The 19509-nt window shown below is 41.4% G+C and overlaps 1 protein-coding gene across 5 annotated transcripts in view; it reads right to left on the bottom strand.

Annotated features, from left to right (window-relative positions):
• The window catches only part of LOC109640026 (A-type potassium channel modulatory protein DPP6-like), a 68006-nt gene that overhangs the window by 8828 nt on the left and 39669 nt on the right, over positions 1-19509 (bottom strand). For all 5 annotated transcript variants that reach the window (XM_069510641.1, XM_069510642.1, XM_020103823.2 and 2 more), the window contains exons 2-8: positions 11923-12037; positions 10254-10352; positions 6505-6599; positions 5561-5635; positions 5423-5475; positions 4905-4986; positions 1701-1821 (exon numbers count right to left, since the gene is read on the bottom strand). In XM_069510641.1, coding sequence (XP_069366742.1) covers positions 1701-1821; positions 4905-4986; positions 5423-5475; positions 5561-5635; positions 6505-6599; positions 10254-10352; positions 11923-12037 — 640 coding nt within the window. The remainder of the gene's footprint in view (positions 1-1700; positions 1822-4904; positions 4987-5422; positions 5476-5560; positions 5636-6504; positions 6600-10253; positions 10353-11922; positions 12038-19509) is intronic.

Raw genomic sequence — 19509 nt, 5'->3', positions numbered from 1 at the left:
CAAAAACTTCACCGGTCTCCACAAAATTTGTGGAGGGGTGGGGAGTGACCCAAGGAAGAACCCATTCAATTTTGGTAACGACAGTGTTTTTTTGTTTTTTGTCACCCGCTGCTCACACTAGAGTTTATCTTCCCTTAACCTTGTGAGTAAAGTGTGTTAATACAGGATGCTCCATGAGCTGTGTGTGTGGGAGACAAAATGGGTTTCTTGTGCCATCATGTCCTGTGCCTACAACAAAGAAATAATCCCATTAATGGAAAAGCTTTTAGAAGTGACCCTGAAGCTGCTCAGAATTTCTCTCATAATAACTGACAATACACAATTATATAATCCACTCACTCTGCAATTATTGTCCCCAAACTTCTCTCTGAAAGAATCCAGAACTAAAAAAATCTTTAAATTTTATTTTCTTCACTTAATAACAAGACGCCTATAAACTTTATAATAAGTGCATGAACGGTGGAAAAACTGGTCTCAAATAATCCGGAGCGTCCATTAACTGAGACGTCTCCAATTAATATGTAATCTCATAATCAGAATATGTTACAAGCATATTTTGAACATCTGCTCGGTGAGAATGCAGCAGTGCAGACATGAATTAATTAAAAGTGCATGAACCCGAAGACGAGCTATGGAAGTCTGGTGAGGGAGGGGCACTGAAACGCAGCCAGATGTGCTCTCTCAAACTGAAGCGTGTACGAAAACACCCCCACTGCTCCTCAGGGAGGTGTCATTCTAATACTGACATGTCCAAAAGTTTGTGGACACCTCTGACTAATGAGAAATACAATCACATTTTGGTGCAGATCCAGAAATTCTTTTGTAACTTCTTTAACGTTTCGAAATTATTATAATTCCTTTTATATTTTCACTTATTTCCTAATGAATAATTAATAGATCTTGATGTTAAAAAAATCCAGTATATTTAGAGGACTGATATTATATATCGATACGCGCTCTACAGAGTCTTTCTAGTTTTAATTTCATTCCTGCTGCAAAAGGGCTCAAGTTGTCGATGACCTGTTAAGCACCAAACGGCAGACAAGCAAAGCTAACTAGAGAACAGAGTAAAGCCACATGTTAATATTTATGGTGGGTGGGTGGAGAACAAAATCATTTTTATTGGTAATACAATATTTAAATAAATCTTGTTCAGTGTCTTTGGGGTATGTGACTTGAGTGTTCGACAATATCTTCTCCATATTAATTTTGTGTTTACAACTTTGATGCTACAGTGTTTTATATTGTCTGCTTTAACTCAAAGAAACATGATAATGCTCCAGTGCAAAAAGCAAAGTTTCCCTAGTGTGTAAGAACTCTACTGGTCCAAACCTCATCCACACAACTTTGAGATGGATTTAAGTGCAGACTCTGAGTCTTGTCCGCCACATCATTCGTCTCCAACACTGTTGTGAAGACCAAATTCTCTTTGGAGTCTGTTTTGTTAGCAGCATATTAATGAAATGAGATGTAAAATGATCACATTCTGAATTCTGAATTCTGACACCCAAATACCTCTGACCAATATTTTCTCAGCTTCATTAACTTCCTTCATTTTGGTTGTATTCTGAATCCGACAGGAATCTATACCTCCTATCTTTGCACTTTGAGGAATATCCATTATACATGGATATATACATTTTTTTGATGTTACCCTGGGCTTGGTTTTGTTTTCGTGTGACTGTAAGTTGTTGTCTCACCCTCATACAGCCAGTCAGCGAGGCCATTGAAGACGACTCCCTCCTGACCGGTGGAAACCAGGCGGAGCGCTCGGCTCTCGATTGTTGTTTTGTAGTAGATGTTGTTTTCAAATATGAAGATCTGGAAAGAGAAGTGTAGAGTGTGGGTTTAATAATCCAACTGAGTGTATTGATGCATTGATTTGAAGCTAAACTTTAATTTCCTGCAGAACACAGCAAGGTCTATTTTTATTCCCTCGTCCTCTGCATCTCGCTTTTCTTTATCTGCTGTAAACGAGACCTTTCCGTCAAAATTAATCTTAATCCAGATTGAAGCTGAGCGCCCGACTCAATAGCATTTACAAATTAATATGGTCTCAGTCAACACCTGCCTTGAGCCCTGTATTAATGGGAATTTGTCTCATTATGGTTCCTCTCCAAAGCATATGAAAACATTTCTGTTGCTAATCAAGCGTTGGAGCTGACTGGGGCCCTGCAGAAACACACACACACACACACACACACACAAACACACGCACATTATTAAGGACACACACAAGCACAAGTACATTTTTCCTCCAGTATTTACTGAGACATTAAGTCGTCTTCTGTTGTGGACAATGGCTGTGCTAAACTGAGAGTCAGGCTGTTGATTTAGGGCGTCGCCTGCAGGAGTTGAAACCCACCACTAGCAGATGTGACACTTAAAACCCTCTGTCAATTCACTTTGGTGTTTTTCGCTGGTGCCAGGATACGGGAGATGGATGTGTGTTGATTGGTAATCTGATGCTCTCGCTGTGTTTGGTGTGACTGAGCTGTCAGCTGAAACATCTTCAGTTAAATCTAAGCCTCCAAATCGCCACCAAAGAATAAGAAAAAGCGAGAAAAACATGGCTCCTTTCACCCTGATATATGGCTGCTGCTGAAAAGTTGTATATTGTGGGATCAACATCTGAGGGAAGCAGATCAATGCAGGGCAGAGGAAGCCAGTGGTGGTTGGCGAATGCTTCAAAATCACCGTGGGACATAAAGAAATTCGCAGGCAGCTTTCAAAGAGTTCCATAAAAAAACTCAGAATTTTAATTATTATCACTCACACCTCAGAAAAAAGTTGCCCCACAACTCAACCTTAAGAACCTTGATTGAGCTTCACAATATCAACACCAAACAATTCAAAGATACAGAAAGTCTCCAGGCTCAAACGTTCACTGTCAGCAGAGAAAACCATCGTTTAGTCATGAGTGACTCTGCAGGGTCATGAATGGCCCCAGAAAACTGGGATCCTCTGTAGAGCACGTGAAGTTCTTCTTACTTTTAAACTGAATTCAAATGATTAAGATGAGGGCAAAGAGGGAATGAGCAAAATGCAAAGAAAAGGGCTATTTGAAAAATGTGATGAGATGAAAGTCTCTGAAAATCTGTGGAGCTCCAACAGCAGAGTTTCAGAACTGTATTCGAGTGTGTGTGATGTGTGTGTATTTGTCTGTGTGTGATGTGTGTGTATTTGTCTGTGTGTGATGTGTGTGTATTTGTGTGTGTGTGTTTGGTTGTTGAATAGTTTCCAAACACTACTTTCATTATGTTTCATTTTTCTCTTAAATCTCTTCTCCACTCTTCTGTTGTGTGACTGTAACATCATCTTCGAGTGTGTCTGTGCTTTTAGTTGAATAGTTTCCAATTTTGTCAAACAATACTTTCAGTTGGTGTCATTTTGTTGTAAATCTACCTTCCTCTCCTCTCCTCCTTCGTGTGACTATCACCTCTTTCTCAGGTGTGTGTGCGTGTGTGTGTTGACCCAGCCGGACTGATTGCTCTGTCATGGTAGAGTAATTGCTTGTGGTTTAATGAGGGGAGCGCTGCAGGATTCATCTCCCTGCTCCTCTCACTATACATCTGATGCTTGGATGCACACAGGGCCACACTGCCACAAACACTCACACACGCCTCTCATTTTTACACACTAATGAAACGCTTGATGATAAATCGCACTAATTCAGATAAACTTAATGGGAAATCATTGTATTCACAAACCGTGAGGGAGGAAAAAAGCGGGTCCAACATCATCAGGTCAGTCAGATGCAAAATACGAGAGCTCGAGTCATTTTTCCCGCTTAACCTCTGCTGGTCATCAAATCAAAAGTGGAGCCACAGAAGCAACGATCTGATACAGCATCACCATGTGCACATTCATCTGTTCCCTTCACTCCCGTCAGCCAATTGAAATGTTCATATTTTCTCACAGCAACGCATCTGTAATTGAATCAAAGATACGATAAGAGGAACTGTGGCGGTGGAGAAAGCTTTAAAGCAATAACTGTGGAAACACAGGACTGCAATCAAAGCCGAAATGAATTCAACGTCAATGAGGTAGAAAAAGAACCAGCAGTTTGGATAATGCGAGAGAATAAACCAAAAGATTATCGGGTGTTTCAATCAATGGCGCTTTTAAGCTCATTAAGGGATGAGGCTTATTATGATTTTTCTTCCTGTCAGCAAATCCCATGAAAAGACCAAAACTAACAACGTGTCAGTCGTCTCGTAATTCTGTCTTTGTCTAATACTTAAAGCCCTGAAACCCACTGACATCTGCTGAAGATGTAACTCTTGTAAAATGGTTGTACAGTGTTATCTGTAAACTACAATCACCATCAACACCTCTTCCAACCAGAGCAGCTTCAGTCCCTCCAGCATTGGCTGACATATTGCATTCACAGTAACATGAGATCATCCTCTCAGCATCTTTTCACCACTGAAGTCAAATCAGTATCTTCTTTGAGTCCAATCCAGCTGTTCAAAACCTGAAGCCATGTCCATGCACACACATACAGGGCTGTGTGTTTGCTCCCCTGCAGAAACCCCAGACTGTCCAGGCCACGGGTTGTGCCACTGTGACGCTTACAGCTGACAGCTCCTGAGGTTTTTTTTGCTCCATTTAGAAAAAACACAGGTTGACCTGCTTAACCTGCTTATGATTGAACAGAGACTCACATCTGTCTATTTGCAGAAAACGTTGAGAAGCTGTCCTTCAGAAAGTTCTGAGAAAAGAAAATGATGAAAGTTTTCCCAAGACCCCTTAATGCTGTGATCATCACATCCTACATAAATCTCTCATCACTACATTCATCACTACTGAGTCTCCTCCACCACAGAGAGCTACTTCTGAGAGACGTCCACCAGCGTTTCCAGTATTCACTGAGTGTAATCTCAAGGGTGTGGCCTCCTTACCAACTGCTGGCCCCGGGGTCCCCATCCGGCAAACTGCAGGGCGGCCTCATGCACCTCAGGAGGATTCAGAGGCCAAGTTTCCCTGTGGAGACGGCACGTTAAAGGAATAAATTCAGCATTAGTCTGTCTGTACGCTGCATGCACAATGAATGCTGTGTGACTGAATACAAATGGAGAGTAAGAGCAAAGATGTTTCTTCCTGCTCCCTCACTTCATCAATCATACGCATACTTTTTTAGCACTGACTTTGCTCTGGCTCGGCACAAACACAGAGCAGTGGGGGAAATAAGCAGACACAGATGGATGGAAGGCTAAAAACAGGCCAGGGTGAATACAGCCCAGCAGATGAACTTAAATGCACCCCCGCAAAGTGGCGGACAAAGCAGGAAAATGGGGGCTGACGTCAGTGGACTGTCGACGTGAGGTCAGGCTGAGGGTAGAATGTCCAGTCAGAGATCTGTGAGAGGATGAGGACACACACAAAAAACCCAACAATGGACACAGGACGTGGTTCTTACTGCGTCACGAGGCTGTAAATAATGTACTTGGCCACGTAGGAGTGTTGGTAGATCTGTGGAAATAAAACAAAATGCATCAAATTAGGACGACGTCTAGAAAAACGATTTGGTGCAAGCGAGCACTCAGAGTTTTCTCACCGGTTTCACGTCAAAGGCAAACAGCACGTGTTGCATGTCGGGAGATACTTGGTACTTGGCAGCTTTGGATCTGTCCTGGATGAGATAAAACAAAACAACACAAAACACACTCAAAGACGTAACACACCCGGGAGCAGTAGCAATGATACTTGTGGACAAGGTGAAGAGGTGGCAAACGTACACACGTTCTTTACTTTAGTACAGAAACTTATATTAGAAACAACTCAAGTAAAAGTATAAGTACTGACTGAACCTATTTAATTGAATAAAAGTATAAAAGTACTGGCTCTGAAACGATAGAAAGTAGAAAAGTAAAAAGTACCCGACTGAAGGCCATCTCTACCGACTGTATCTGTGCAAAGCAAACAGACTCATGTCGAAGACTTCAAATTAAAACTCACTGAATTTGAGTTAAACTTTAACCATTTAAATGAAAAACAATAAATTAAAAACAGATGTTAAAGCAAGAAAAGATTTGCTTTAACATTATGTATCTTTTCTGGAACAAATATGCACAATGTCTTGAACTAGTGTTGTTGATTTCAATAACAATACTTTATCAGTGATGTTGGCTGACTTTTCACTTTTGTCCATATTGTTACTCCTGTCAAGACTACGCCTCTTCTCTGCGGTGGAGTCTTCCTCTTGCCTGTTTCGTCTTGATACGTCTTTTACGTTGCGTTACATTCGTTGTGCAGGATATGCACGGATTGATATAAAGCAAGGAATCCTCTTTTCTGAGTTACTCTCCCATCCATTTAGGTAGAAATCTGTCTTGGTGTCAGGAAGGCAACGCTCGATAATGCAAAATAAATAAATAAAAAGATGTTTTTGGAAATGTAAGGAGTAGAAAGTACAGATATTTGTGAAGCAAGTAAAAGTAATAATTTATCAGAAAAGTAAAGCACAGAAAGATTCTTCCCACCTGATGAGATGATACTCACAAACAACTGGTTGGGCACAACAACTGTTCTCTCCTTTGTGTCAACGTTGATCTTGACAACGTCCCCGTCCCTCGTACGATACAGCAGCTCATTGTCTGTAAATGGCAAACCACCACCAGAGATCGAGATGGACAAAAGCAGCATTAACGAGCAGTTTCGACTCCCACAAATTTGTCTAACATGCAGCTCTTTGTTGACCTGCTACACTTGTCTGCTGTTTTTTGCCGTGCAGGTTTTCTTGTCATCCTGTCCAAAAGAGTCTAATCTTGAACACTTGATTTCCTTCCTCTGGTTTCCTTAGCACCAGAAAGACTGTTTTTGAAAATCAAGGCACAGGATTTAACTCTGTTGTGCATGATTTTTCTGTAATTTAAAACTTGCCTCAGGGGTTTTAAACGAAACTTTCTGGAACACGATTTCTGCTTTTAAAAAAAAAAGTTTGTTGCCTTGTGATGAAACAAAGGCACCCAAACAAAGAAATGGTAAAACAACTAAAGAGACCATCAAAGTCATAGGGGGGGGGGGGGCAATCCTAGCAGACGTTGGGTCAGAGACAGGGTGCAGATCCCCATAACAGGATAAACATAAGGAGACAAACATTTACTGTCACATTCACACCTATGGTCAAACTAAGAGTACCTGGAGAAAACCCCTGCAAACACTCCACATTAAAAGGCACTGGCCAAACCGGATTTGGAACTGGGAAGCTTGTTGCTGTGAGGTGACGGTGCTAACCACTGTACCACCATGCCACCCTTAGGAACAGTTGAATCAATTAATCTATTTCCTGAGGAGATCTTGGTGCAGATCCACATGAAAATTTAGATGATGTGAATTTAAATGTGGTTTAATAGGGAACTGTTGGTATAAGGGATGATGAGGGACATCATAGCTTCATGAGTAGTTTTAGCGTCAGACGTTCCCAGTTGATGGCTTGTTTTCACTGTTGGAGTTAATATTATATTCTGTAATATGAATGTGAAAGATTAGTCTGAAGGTCGACTCCTCTGTCTTTGGACCTGAGTAGGAAAGTGTGTGAGAGGTGAGTCCAAAGACTGCAGAGGCGAGCGGTGATCAAAGAGCAACAGGGATCAATTACACAGCGCTGGGAACGAAGCCCACGAAATATTGATGAGCACCGCTGAAGTGTGAAGTCGTCCCAACGGACGTCTTATCAGAAGGTCATTAGCACGAAATGGGAGTTGATTGCATTAACTTAATTTACGAGATGCAATGTCACACGATTGATTGCGGGAGTTTCGTCAGGCGGCGAGGAAGATTTCATCATGGCCGTCAATGAAGGGCACACACAGGAAGTTCACTAATCGTTCATTAATAAGCCGGTAGTGTGAGTAATCAGGGGAGCAGTCGGCAGCGTGAACAAAAAGGACAGATGTAAGGTCGGGATGTGTCTGTCAGCGCAGGCAGGAGATGAGTTTTCAAAATGTGGAGGACATATCATATTATATGAATTATATTGTATTCCAGCGCTATTCAAATTCTATAATATTTCAGTATATATGCACTATATATATGATTAACCCAGGTTCAGTATAAATTCAAGACAGCAGGTGGGAAAGTGCATGAGCTCTTTGCATTTGAATGTGTGCTGAACTAAGTGATTTCATTTTTTTTGTCCATTTTAATAAATATATTAGAATTTTCTCATAATAAATTGATAATCATAATTACTGCACACTCACATATCGATGTATGTGTGGATACTTTTCTCCTCCAGTGGTACCACATGATATTTTATTTTTACAGCATGAAAAAACTATAAAATCAGGTGTGAAGAAATAACTTAAATCAACTCAAGTTTATTAATAATCTTGACACTGAGCAGATTCGATTCCTGTGGACGGGACTGAATTATTCAAATAAATTCATATTACTATTTGTTACATTGTATTTAATACATTATCTTTCCTGAAGTTTTCATTGCTAGATTCCATTTTTACAACTACATTTCCAGGTTGTTAATAAGAAAAACTAATTTCATTTTTAACCTTGGAAACACAAAAACAAATTCTTAAGATAAGGTTTTCTTACATTTCCAGAAGAAGCTATTAAACATACTTGGTGAATCATGCATGTTGTGAGAAGGTCAAACCCAGATGTTAAGAGTTGTATACACCATTTTACACACTATTGTAAAAATCCCAGACAGGGGATGGACAGGACTTTAGACACAAACTCTTCACACTCTTCACACAGTTGTATATCAGCTGTAAAGTAAAATAGACTGAGCTGAGTGATGCAGTGGAAGCGTGTTGGGCCTATAACCGAGAAGTCAATGGATTGAAACCATCCTCCGCTAGTTGTGTGATTCATGAGAAAGTTCCCAGTGAGACTGACAAAGAAAAATCTAATCAACTCATTTATAACGTTCCGATCTTCAGAGATCCTCAGCTCTGGATCCGGTGACGACCAGTAAGTAAAATCTTCTTATCCAACTAATAATGAGAGAGTTTTTCATGCAGACCCTGAAAATGATTAGAAGTAGTTTTCCTGTGGAACACCAGAGGGCGCTGACTGAGCTGATCCAAGGAGCTTCCTCACTAGCGTCCATGTCAAAGATACAGAGGACACAGTAACTCACTCCTCTGCACGTCTGTTTAATTTAGACCATCTTACCCCAAACACTAGAGACAGGACGAATAAACAGAACAAACCAAATGAGCTGGAAGCCTGTGGAATTTTTTGTCTGTGTAGACAGAAATAAAATGTAAATTTATTTGAAAAACTACAACTCATGTGTATCCACATCATGCTGCATAACAACTGTGTGTTTTAGTAAGAAAACCAAGGTCACTGTCAAAATTAGGTTTAAGTCAAACATATCAGTTCAGGCACAGCATCATCATTAGCTGTAGAAAGAGGCAGGTGCAATAACCAGCCGCACCCTTCAACTGCCAACATGTTGTTTTCATCAACTCCAACAGACGCCTCTGCTGACTGTGGCCAAAGAGCCAAATTTTAACTTCATCTGTCCTCTGCAAATATTTCCAAATTGTCCAGATGTTGCTTTGCATATTTCGGATGTTGATTTATTTTTGCACATATGGTTCCATGTAATCCCAGTTACACGGCGCATCACCATAAATTCTGTTTCAGCTCCTCTGCCACCATGAGAGGGTTTTTTCTTCAGCCCATGCAGACAACGTGGAGTTTTATCTGAAAGTTTTCTACCAGATCTCATCTCAACTTCATTTAAATTTTCAGAGAGAGGACATTTCAAGCTTGAATCAATTGGCTTCAATCCAGATCCTGAGTCAGTTGCTTGGACAATCATCACCATAAGGTGTCTAGAGGAAACAGAAGTTATCATCTACCTACAATTTCATTTTTCTCCGCTCACCCCAACTGGTGGAAGCAGATGGCCGCCCACTTCTCTCCACAGTCACTGAAGAGCTTGCTCACTGTGGGAACCAGAATATCTGGTAAAGCATTCCTCTTATTGGCTTCACACTTGGCGTGTGTATTGTTAAGTACCCAAGAAAGTGCAGCGTCGTATTTGGTGTGATTAAGGCACGCGATGCAATATGATTTAACTTTCAATAAACTACCGATCATCGCTCCTTAGTTGCAATGGATCGACAACGTCCACGACAACGGCATCAACATTTAAAAAAAAATCTCACTCTTCTGTCTGTACTCTGTTCACTGCAGGGGTTGTGTTTTCTTCTTATATGAATCAAAACAACTGTATATAATGAGTTACTGACAACAGCAATCTGCTCACTCACCGCTGAGCCACTTGGCCTCGGGGTCATGGATGTGAAGGTCCGGACCGAAAACATCCTCGATCGTCACTTTCTTTTTAAGGGCAAGGCTGTCATCTTCCCCTGTGGAGAGCACACACAGAAAACCTGCTTATGATTGAACAGAGACTCACATCTGTCTATTTGCAGAAAACGTTGAGAAGCTGTCCTTCAGAAAGTTCTGAGAAAAGAAAATGAAGAAAGTCTTTTAACCTTTCTGTCAGTAAGTTGCTAAGGACGGTGCAGCCTCATACCTGAGAGTGACACCGTCTTACCAAAGCAGACTCCTTCTCCATCGCCTCCAACAGCTACCCCCCACCCCACCCTCCATAGGTAGAGAAATTTAGAACAAGGCGCTAACAAGAAAGCGACCCCTGGTGCTGCCCTTATTGATCTGAGAGCATCAGATCACAACTACCACCCTTTCGTTTTTTAGCAGGGGGCGGGCCCTGCCATCCCCAAAAACTCAGGATGAGATCTGAAGCTGACAGCTGAACCGCGGGTTGAGCAGACAACAGGGGAACGCAAATGTGTCAGTGTGAGTGTGTGTGTGTGTGCACGTGAGGAATGACGCAGCGAGTGTGTGATCTACCGCAACGGTGCTTGGTAAACAACCGTCACACACAAGTTGTCACGACGGCTGACAGCGTGGGTCTTACTCTACAAAACAGTGCATTGACAGGTTTTTCAGCCGGCTTCACACTGTGACTGAGTTGAAGGATCTGAGTGAATAAATACCATGTCAGACATCGAGAAGTGTTTATCGACATGAAAAATTGGAGAAATGTATTTGTCAGGCATGAAGCTGCAGAGTGAGGGGGGAGAGAAAAGGATAATTCCCCACCTGAGGCAAATGGTATCTCTGATGCTGTTCCAATCCTGACAAATGGCTGCAGCTATTAGTGCATAATCACATAAACACGTCTGAAAACTAAAAGGCGAGGACTCAAAATCACAGGAGACAAAAACTGGGCTCCAAACATCAGAAATCATTACGAAAGCTAAGGCTCGACAAACATAACCAGAGCGCTGAGCAGAGGGCGAGGCCAAAAAGTCTGAGCAGAGAGTTCACACTGTAAAAAAAGACTCTCAATGGAGTGCACACCTCCAGTCCCCTTATGAAACCAGACTTAAATTCACTTGACTCAGATTTTCAAGAAAAAACTGCAGCAAGCTTTGGCATAGACCAAGTATAACAGCCCATTTCAAATAGGCAGGTTTAAAACAGGCACTGCACTAGTTTAATATGATGGTGAGCAACAAGGTTTTCACCCGTTGGTTTGTTTGTTTGTCAGCAGGTTTACACAAAAACTATGACATGGACCAAAAAAAAACTTGGCATGGATCCAGACAAATGTTTCTTTAACATTGCGAGATTGATCTGAATGGAAACAATCAGGCGTGTTCAGGTGAGTGTGTGTAGTTTGGTGCAGATTCAAAGAAAAAACAGACTGAGCTGATTTAAAAGGGGTTTCATCAAAGGATTGTTTGGCCTTGGGTGTCATTCAAGTTAAGAGCCTGCATCAGGTGCCTATGCACCACCTCGAACCCCTTACTGTGTGTGTGTGTGTGTGTGTGTGTGTGTGTGTGTGTGTGTGTGTGTGTGTGTGTGTGTGTGTGTGTGTGTGTGTGTGTGTGTGTGTGCTGTACATACGAGGCGTCAGCAGGATGACGGAGGTGACGATCAGGGAACAAATGATGAGGATGACGAGCAGGGCGATGGCGATCCCCTTCCAGTTCCTCTGAGGTGGAGCGCTGCCCACAAGGTCCTGAGGAGCAAACACATTGCATACATTACACTTGATGCACACACACACACACACACACACACCTAACCCATAACCTAACCTAAACCTAATTCTAACCCTAACCCTAAAACCAAGTCACGACCCCAAACAGTCCATTAAAGGGGGTCACAAAGTGAGGACTGGCAAAAATGTCCTGTTAAATGGTAAAACTGGTCCTCACAAAGATAGCTGTACAAACAAACACACACACACATCAAAGGTTTCAGGTCTGAGGCAGTAACAGATTACATAATGTCCTCTCCTGCAGTCTTGATCTCAAAATGGATACACAGCGTTTTACAGTTCCTCTCATTACACATAAGATAGATGTATGTTGTACTATCACAGTCGGAGGCAGAGACTGGCTGCAGGACAGCTCATTCTCTGTCAGGCAGATGTCGACAACTCAGCCACTCGTGTGCGAGCAACGCTGCATCCTCCGGCAGCCACCCCGCTGCTCGTATAGAAGAGTTCCCACAGCTCCGTCTGATAGCCGGAGTGCAGCGACAGCTTCAATCCGGATTCAACAGGCAGAATAATGAGCTCTTCACACACACAACCCAGCAGATGGTAGATGGTTAATCTGCACTGTTCGGAAACACACACTGCAAAAAACAACCCATGGGACATAGAATACAGGCGTGTGGGAGGCCGCAATCAGCTGCTACTACTGGAAAACATCACTTGTATGTCTTTTTATCTAAAAGCTCTTGAGGCGTTTTATTGTGCAACAGAATCTATAACGTAGATGGAGGTTGAAAACCTTCAGCTCTGTTCAGATATGCCTCCACTTGGCACTTGAAAAAAGAAATAAACAAAGAAAGAAATGCTAATGAAAACATACGCTCCTCTGGGGAGCTAACGATTCCACCTCACACTACCTGTAAGTGTTCATCCATTACTTTTACTGAGCTATCTCAACTGTTTATTCATTATTGTTGGTTATTTCATTCCTTTGATTCAATATCTACACCAACTATTACATTTACATCTAATTTGAACTTTAATTCATTAGTTAAGATAGCCATCATTTCTCTAGTTCAAACTTAGAGTCCTGGTATTACAACCTACTCAGTATGTGGACGTAGTTTTTTCTAAATCATAATTTCTCCCTTTTTAAAAGTAGTTGAAAAACCCATAAATAGTCTTTCCACATATTTCCTGGTAACTGCAGGAGTACCCCCTATGTACCACTGTTTACCCCCTACAACTGTGTACCACTGTGTACCACTAGACAGGAATCACTGCACTCTGGAAGAAGGTTGATGGGGTTGAGGGCAAAATTCAGTGTTTACTTGTCATATGTCATTCCTATCTAATTAATCCACACACACACACACATACACACACACACACACAGACAGACGCACACACACACACACACGCGCACACACACACAGCTGCATCCACATTAATCTCTCTGGTCACAGTCAGTGAGGACACTGAGTAGCTCCAACCACCCGTATCAGTCCAGCTGTTGATATCCTTGTAACCAATTAGACCTGGACTACACAGTATGCAGCAGCTCAGTGAACCAGCTACAAGTTACTGTAATGAAGGTGTGTGTGTGTGTGTGTGTGTGTGTGTGTGTGCGTGTGTGCGTCCATGTGAGAAATGGACGACTCATATCTTCATCCTTTTTACACCGCATAAGACTTTGAATTGCTCTGTCATGAGTTACTTTCCATTTAAATGTTTGGAGAGAGGCTGTGTGTGCATATTTATGTTACCTGTGCACTTAGAGCCTCTGCAGTTTGTCTCACAACAAAGCAGATCAATACTGAAGGCAGTGAGTACACATAGAAAAACAACAGGTCCATCAATAAGCTGATTTATTGCTGCAGAGGTAAGGATTTTCACAAAAAAGGTGTACAGACCCGTGTTCTGGATTCATAAGATATTAATCTCTGGCTGTTATCACACTCTAATAGGAAAGACATGAGGAAGTTGCCTGTGATATCAGCGATACCTTCAGACGTCTGACCGAGGCAGAAATAAAATAATCAGACGCTGTGACAGGGATGCAGATAACAGCCTTGTTCTTTTTTCCTCTGTATATCTGGGCTGAAAATGGTGAACCATTTAGTGTGGGGATAAATGCTTCTCTGTCCAGTATCCGGCTCAGTGCGGTCTGTACCTGACTTGACAGATACAGATCTATAAATGTGATTCGTGCCACATCACAGAGGGAAACTGTGTCTCTCCACACTTTGATACCAGCCTGGGAGGCAAGACAGTAAATATTTAGATCTAGTCTTTTTTTTTTCTCCACCCGTGACAAATCCAGGATTCTATGGGAAGCTCCAGAGGCAGAAGGAAACGTTATTTCCGACAGCATCCTTTTTTAAAATCTCGTGGGTTAATTCAGGCTGTGGAAATGTAGGATGAAGAAAACACAACATGCTCCCTCTCCTGCGTTTAGCATTTCTGTAAACAGACACCCAGTAATTCAACCAGAGGTCAGGGAGCGTTTCCAAATTCAGATCAATAGACAGTCAAATACTGTCGGAGGTTTGACTTTTCTCGCTGTAAGGTCCTCAACAGAGGAGCATGCAGTTTGAAATGGATACAACCATTAACCTTCCCCGTCAACATGCCTGGTTACAAAACATCGACTTGAGAAAGCACCTCGTACTTCCTGTGACAAATTAAGCGAACAGACCTGAAGAACATCTCAACATGACAATTCAAACCACAATTAATAAAAGCTACTGCACATTAAAGAGATTCAACACATTTAAATGTGTTAGTATTGAGCTGTAAACAAAAATATTGAGGGTTCTTTGATGGAATACGTTAATGCTGCTGTTTAAAAATCACGTTTATTTCTAATTTTTAATTCTATGCTGAAATGAAACCCCTAAACCATCACATCGTCCGCCATCCTCTCCTGGCCCTCTGCCACTGTACCAGTGGTTGAAACGGCTCCAGACCATCGCTCTCCTCAGACACGGCTCAGCTCCACCTGTCACAGCGCCGGCTGCCTGTGCTGGTGGTTCAGGTTCAGGACGACCACGGCCTTTTCCAGAAAGACATTTTTTTGGAACTTCTCTTGGCAGCTCCCCTGATAAAAATGTCCAGAAAATGAGTGCGTGAGCCCGTGTGAGCATACAGCTGGAGAATGTTTGGATGTTTCTAACGTGTGGCAGAAGTAAACCTGGAAAAGAATACAAATATCTCATCACAAAATAGAGGTGCCACGTGTAGAAGACGCCAACAAAGATGTCATTTGAGACAAGATTAGAGAGCTTTTGTTGATACGGGTCAACACCAGTGTTGATGTGCTGTAAACAAAGACATGATTCTCGCAGCAGGATTTAAACCTCATGTACCGCCTCCTGCATGGACTACCCATGTTCCGAAAATGTTCTTGCTGTGAACACGTGTCAACATGTCTAATAGTGGTGTAGAACACATTCAATCCAAGCAGGGAGCTGTCTTTATTCACACATACTTAATCATTTGGCCACAACAGAATATGAAAGCCTCATTTTAGGTTTTATGTGCAGTAAGTCGGAAGCTCATCTGGTTATATCTTCTTCTTATACAATCTACCAAGCATAAAGATTCATGTAGGGGCTTACTGACAAATTAATTGTCTCAGTAAAAATAATATAATCAATTCAAAACTGCTCTCTCGCACAATCCACTGTGATTAAAGTGACTCCAAACTCAGGCTGGATTCTCTCTCAAGTTTGTGAAAATAATCAGCTCCTGCTTCTTTCTGGCAAATGAAAGCCCAGAAGAGACATGTATGCATAAAATGGAACCTCTGGTTTGATTTCCCTGTCGTTCAGAGTGTTTTTGTGTGGCTGTAAATCTGCATGTGCGTTCTCTCGATTCCTGAGGAGCTCTGAACATGGCGAAGATGGCAAAGCCCCCCCCACCCTCCAACTCTCTTTCTCTAATCCGCTCTTCCTCCCACTTTCCCTTTGTCTAACTATCTCTTTGTCTCTCCCCTCGCTGCTGAAGTGTGAAATGGATCTTTTCTGATCTCAGAGCACCTGGTTTCCAAGGGAACCAAGAGTGCTGTTTGAGTTGAATTTGCAATGAAAATGGTTGCAGGCTGCTGTACAGTACAGCAGGGGCTATTATTACTGCTGTGTGCCATGTGGGAGTCCAAAGATATTAACTCAGAGCGGCAAAAAACAAGACATATAGACATTTGAAACGAAAGCAAACTTCAGCTGCACTAAAGACACCGGACACTTGACATACGATATATCACTCAACTGTAATGTAGTCGCTGTCCGAGAGCAGTCAAACTCGAGTGAAGCAGAAGCCTCGGATGTGGGGGGAAACTTTTCCTCTGGATCGGCATCAATAAATCATGGGCATTCATGAGTGAGATTAAGAATTCATGCCAACTGGCTTTTGGTTCATAGATAACAGAGCTTCAGCCTGTCTCTGTCCATCCAGCCTGTTTTTGTCCACTTGTGAAAATGTGGAGTGTGTGGGCTACACTCAACTGAGGCAGAAAACAAAACATGTTCTTTAGATGAGATATTCTAACCTGGAGGCATATTGGCTGGGATGAGCTCTGATGAGGAGCCATAATCTCAAAATCACAGGGAGAGAACTGTAAAGCATAGATGTGAAATATGATTTTGGAGCGTGTGTCTGTCGTTGTGATGGTGAAACGGAAGAAAAATGACTAAGAAGAGAAGAGACAGTGTCGTCTTTACAGAGAAGCTGTGACTCCACACTGAGCTCTTCTGGTAACATGTTATTGTAACTTGAAACTCTAAGACACGTAATCATAAACTCCTCCCGCAGTGCTTGAATCTAAAAGAGTGAATCTGCGATAAAAACCAGTCATGCAATTATCTTTTATAATTCAGCTTTAACAGGTTTTGAGATAGTTTCAGCACAAAGGCACTGAGCTGTGTCCTCTTCCTTACCAGATATTACATGACAGACAGACTGAAAAAAATAAATGATGATTCAGTGAAAGAATTTGTATGACACTCAGCAGAGCAGCAAGGCCAAACAATTGCATCAAATTTCACACATAAATAAAAGTCAGACCCTAAAATATGCCTCTTATTTTAATCAAGATTTAATTTAAATAAGTGAAAAAAAATGCCCTATTTCGCATTTAATAAAGAAAGTGACAAAAAAAAAAGAAAAGACAGCAACTGATCCCGATCTGCACCAAAATCTGTGGGGATCTTTTTGTGTAATACTGCAAACAACAAACAAACAGATGAAAACACAACCTGACTTGGTGGAATACAGGAACTGGAAAGTTATGGATTCTTAATGTAGCTGTCAGAACCTGACTATGAACCTGAAACCACAGCCAAGCGACAATCACTAAAAGTCGGATACGTATTCTCTACTGATGGACATGGTTATTTTATAAATGGTTCTAGTGGTTGTGATGGTGGTGGCCCATGAGGTAAGTGAAAAGAAGACAAGTGCATTGTGTTGTTCTTTCATAACGAGTCAAAAAATAATATTAAATGATTTAGACCTCTGCCTTTTATGCCATTATCCTATTTCACCTGGGAATAAATTATTCAACATCTCATGAGGTGCTTTTTTATATTGCTTGGCTCAGACACTTCAATTCTTCCAGTTAGCTGCGGTATTCTCTATATTGACAATCTTACATTAAATTACACCCAGTCAGCGTGTCTCATTTAAAAATAGCATAAGTGCAGCACCCGAGTCGCATCGTCAGTATGGATGTATTATAGCCCGGAGTGGGAGGCACTCCAAGGGATCTATGAAGCATCTCTATCTGTGTATGTGTGTGTGTGTATAACAATGTGCAGTGCAACATACAGAACAAACAGCAGCGTGAACGTCATTATTAACTTATGATTCAGAGTCAGTCCAGAAGCTCTGTGTGGCTAATGTTGATGTTTTGCAGGTGGGATATAGATCGTGTTAAATTCTGAAACTAAAAATATGGTGAGAGGTTGAGAGTAGGAGTTTAAAAGCTTGAAATCTAATTTAAAAGGTTTTGCATGATTGAAATTGAGTTTTGAAGCCTTGCATAATGTTTTGAAAGGCGATTTAAAATCTCTGCAAACATTATTTTCTATTTGAGTTTTCATTCCTTAAACCTGCAGCATCTTATTTACAATTTTTTCAGGCTTTCAAATTTGTCACTGTTCTCCCAGTGCTTCAGTTTCTTCTACAAGTTTAAAACCTTGCAGTGAAGACTGGGGCACGTACGTTGGAAAATCAGTTCCTAAATGTTTAAACTAGTGATTTGAAAGGGCAAATCATTATTTTGAATTTGAGTTTAGGGTGATTAGTGTTTGCTAAGTACCTCCAAACCAAAGATATTGAGTGGAAGGAACACACACACACACACACACACACACACACACACACACACACACACACATACACACAGACACATACTCTCCATCTGTGATAACAATAAAAACCATGGCAAAGTGTATTTGCTGAAGAGTATCTATACAGAGGCTTAGTGTGTTGCTATAATTGAAAGTGTGTAGATTTCCTCTGTGACCCTTCCTGAAGTTAATTGTTAGAGAGAATCCACCAAACAGATGGGTAGAGAAGCCAAACCCAATCAGTGGAAATAAATATTTGCACGAAGGCTTCAGAGATTAGACATGAGAATATGAAGGACGAGATCCATGAAAGTTTCCCACTTTCACAATGTGAGTTATTGTGACAGTAAAAAAAAAAAAGATGGAACATGAAAATGTGTGTAGATATTCTCTGGGATTTGTTTGGCTCTTCATTCATCTTAGTGAAAATTAGACGTCGTACCGAGCGTGTGAAGCTGGGATGGAAATGAAGAGAGAAAAAACGAGGTGGTGTTAACTCCTGCAGACTATTTACAGGAAAAAGGAAAGAACTCTTCTCTCTGAGGATATGAATTACCGCTTGCCTCTGGACAAAACTGGCACAGTATCTTTTAATCATTAGAGGAACCGAAGCGCACAACAACATGACTGAAGTTGGATAACTGAAGAATGAATTAGTTCAAAGTGAACCTCTATGCTTTCTTATTTTTTACCCTCAAAATAGTCCTAAAAGTGAAATCCATTTTGGATTTTAGAAAAGAGAACTATTATCTTAACAGAATAATTACATGCAGCTCGAATAGATCTAGCATGATTGAAAGTTCACTGGAAGAAAAATACCCCAAACACCACTACTGGATTTAATCATGGCTGAAAATGTAAGAATGCGGGTGTCCTGTAGTTGCACTCATCTCATCCATTTTCTAACTTTACTGCCTCAGTCACCTTTGTTCCCCTCCATCTGGATTTAGTTTTTTAACGACAGTGCTATAACCGACCTGCTGCTGGAAACGGGATAAAGTAAAAAACTGGATTTAAAACTAGAGGTTGAAAAGCAGCGAGGGCAGCGATGTTGACGTTACGATAATAAACAGCAAACCGAGATCAACACGGCATCGTGTGGTGCGTTAAAGCATCGTGATCAGTAAACAGTGCTGTTTG

The sequence above is a fragment of the Paralichthys olivaceus genome, chromosome 16, assembly GCF_024713975.1.
Source record: "Paralichthys olivaceus isolate ysfri-2021 chromosome 16, ASM2471397v2, whole genome shotgun sequence".
NCBI lineage: Eukaryota > Metazoa > Chordata > Actinopteri > Pleuronectiformes > Paralichthyidae > Paralichthys > Paralichthys olivaceus.
Note: the sequence above shows the minus strand (reverse complement) of the source record. Positions and strands in the feature narration are given on the sequence as shown.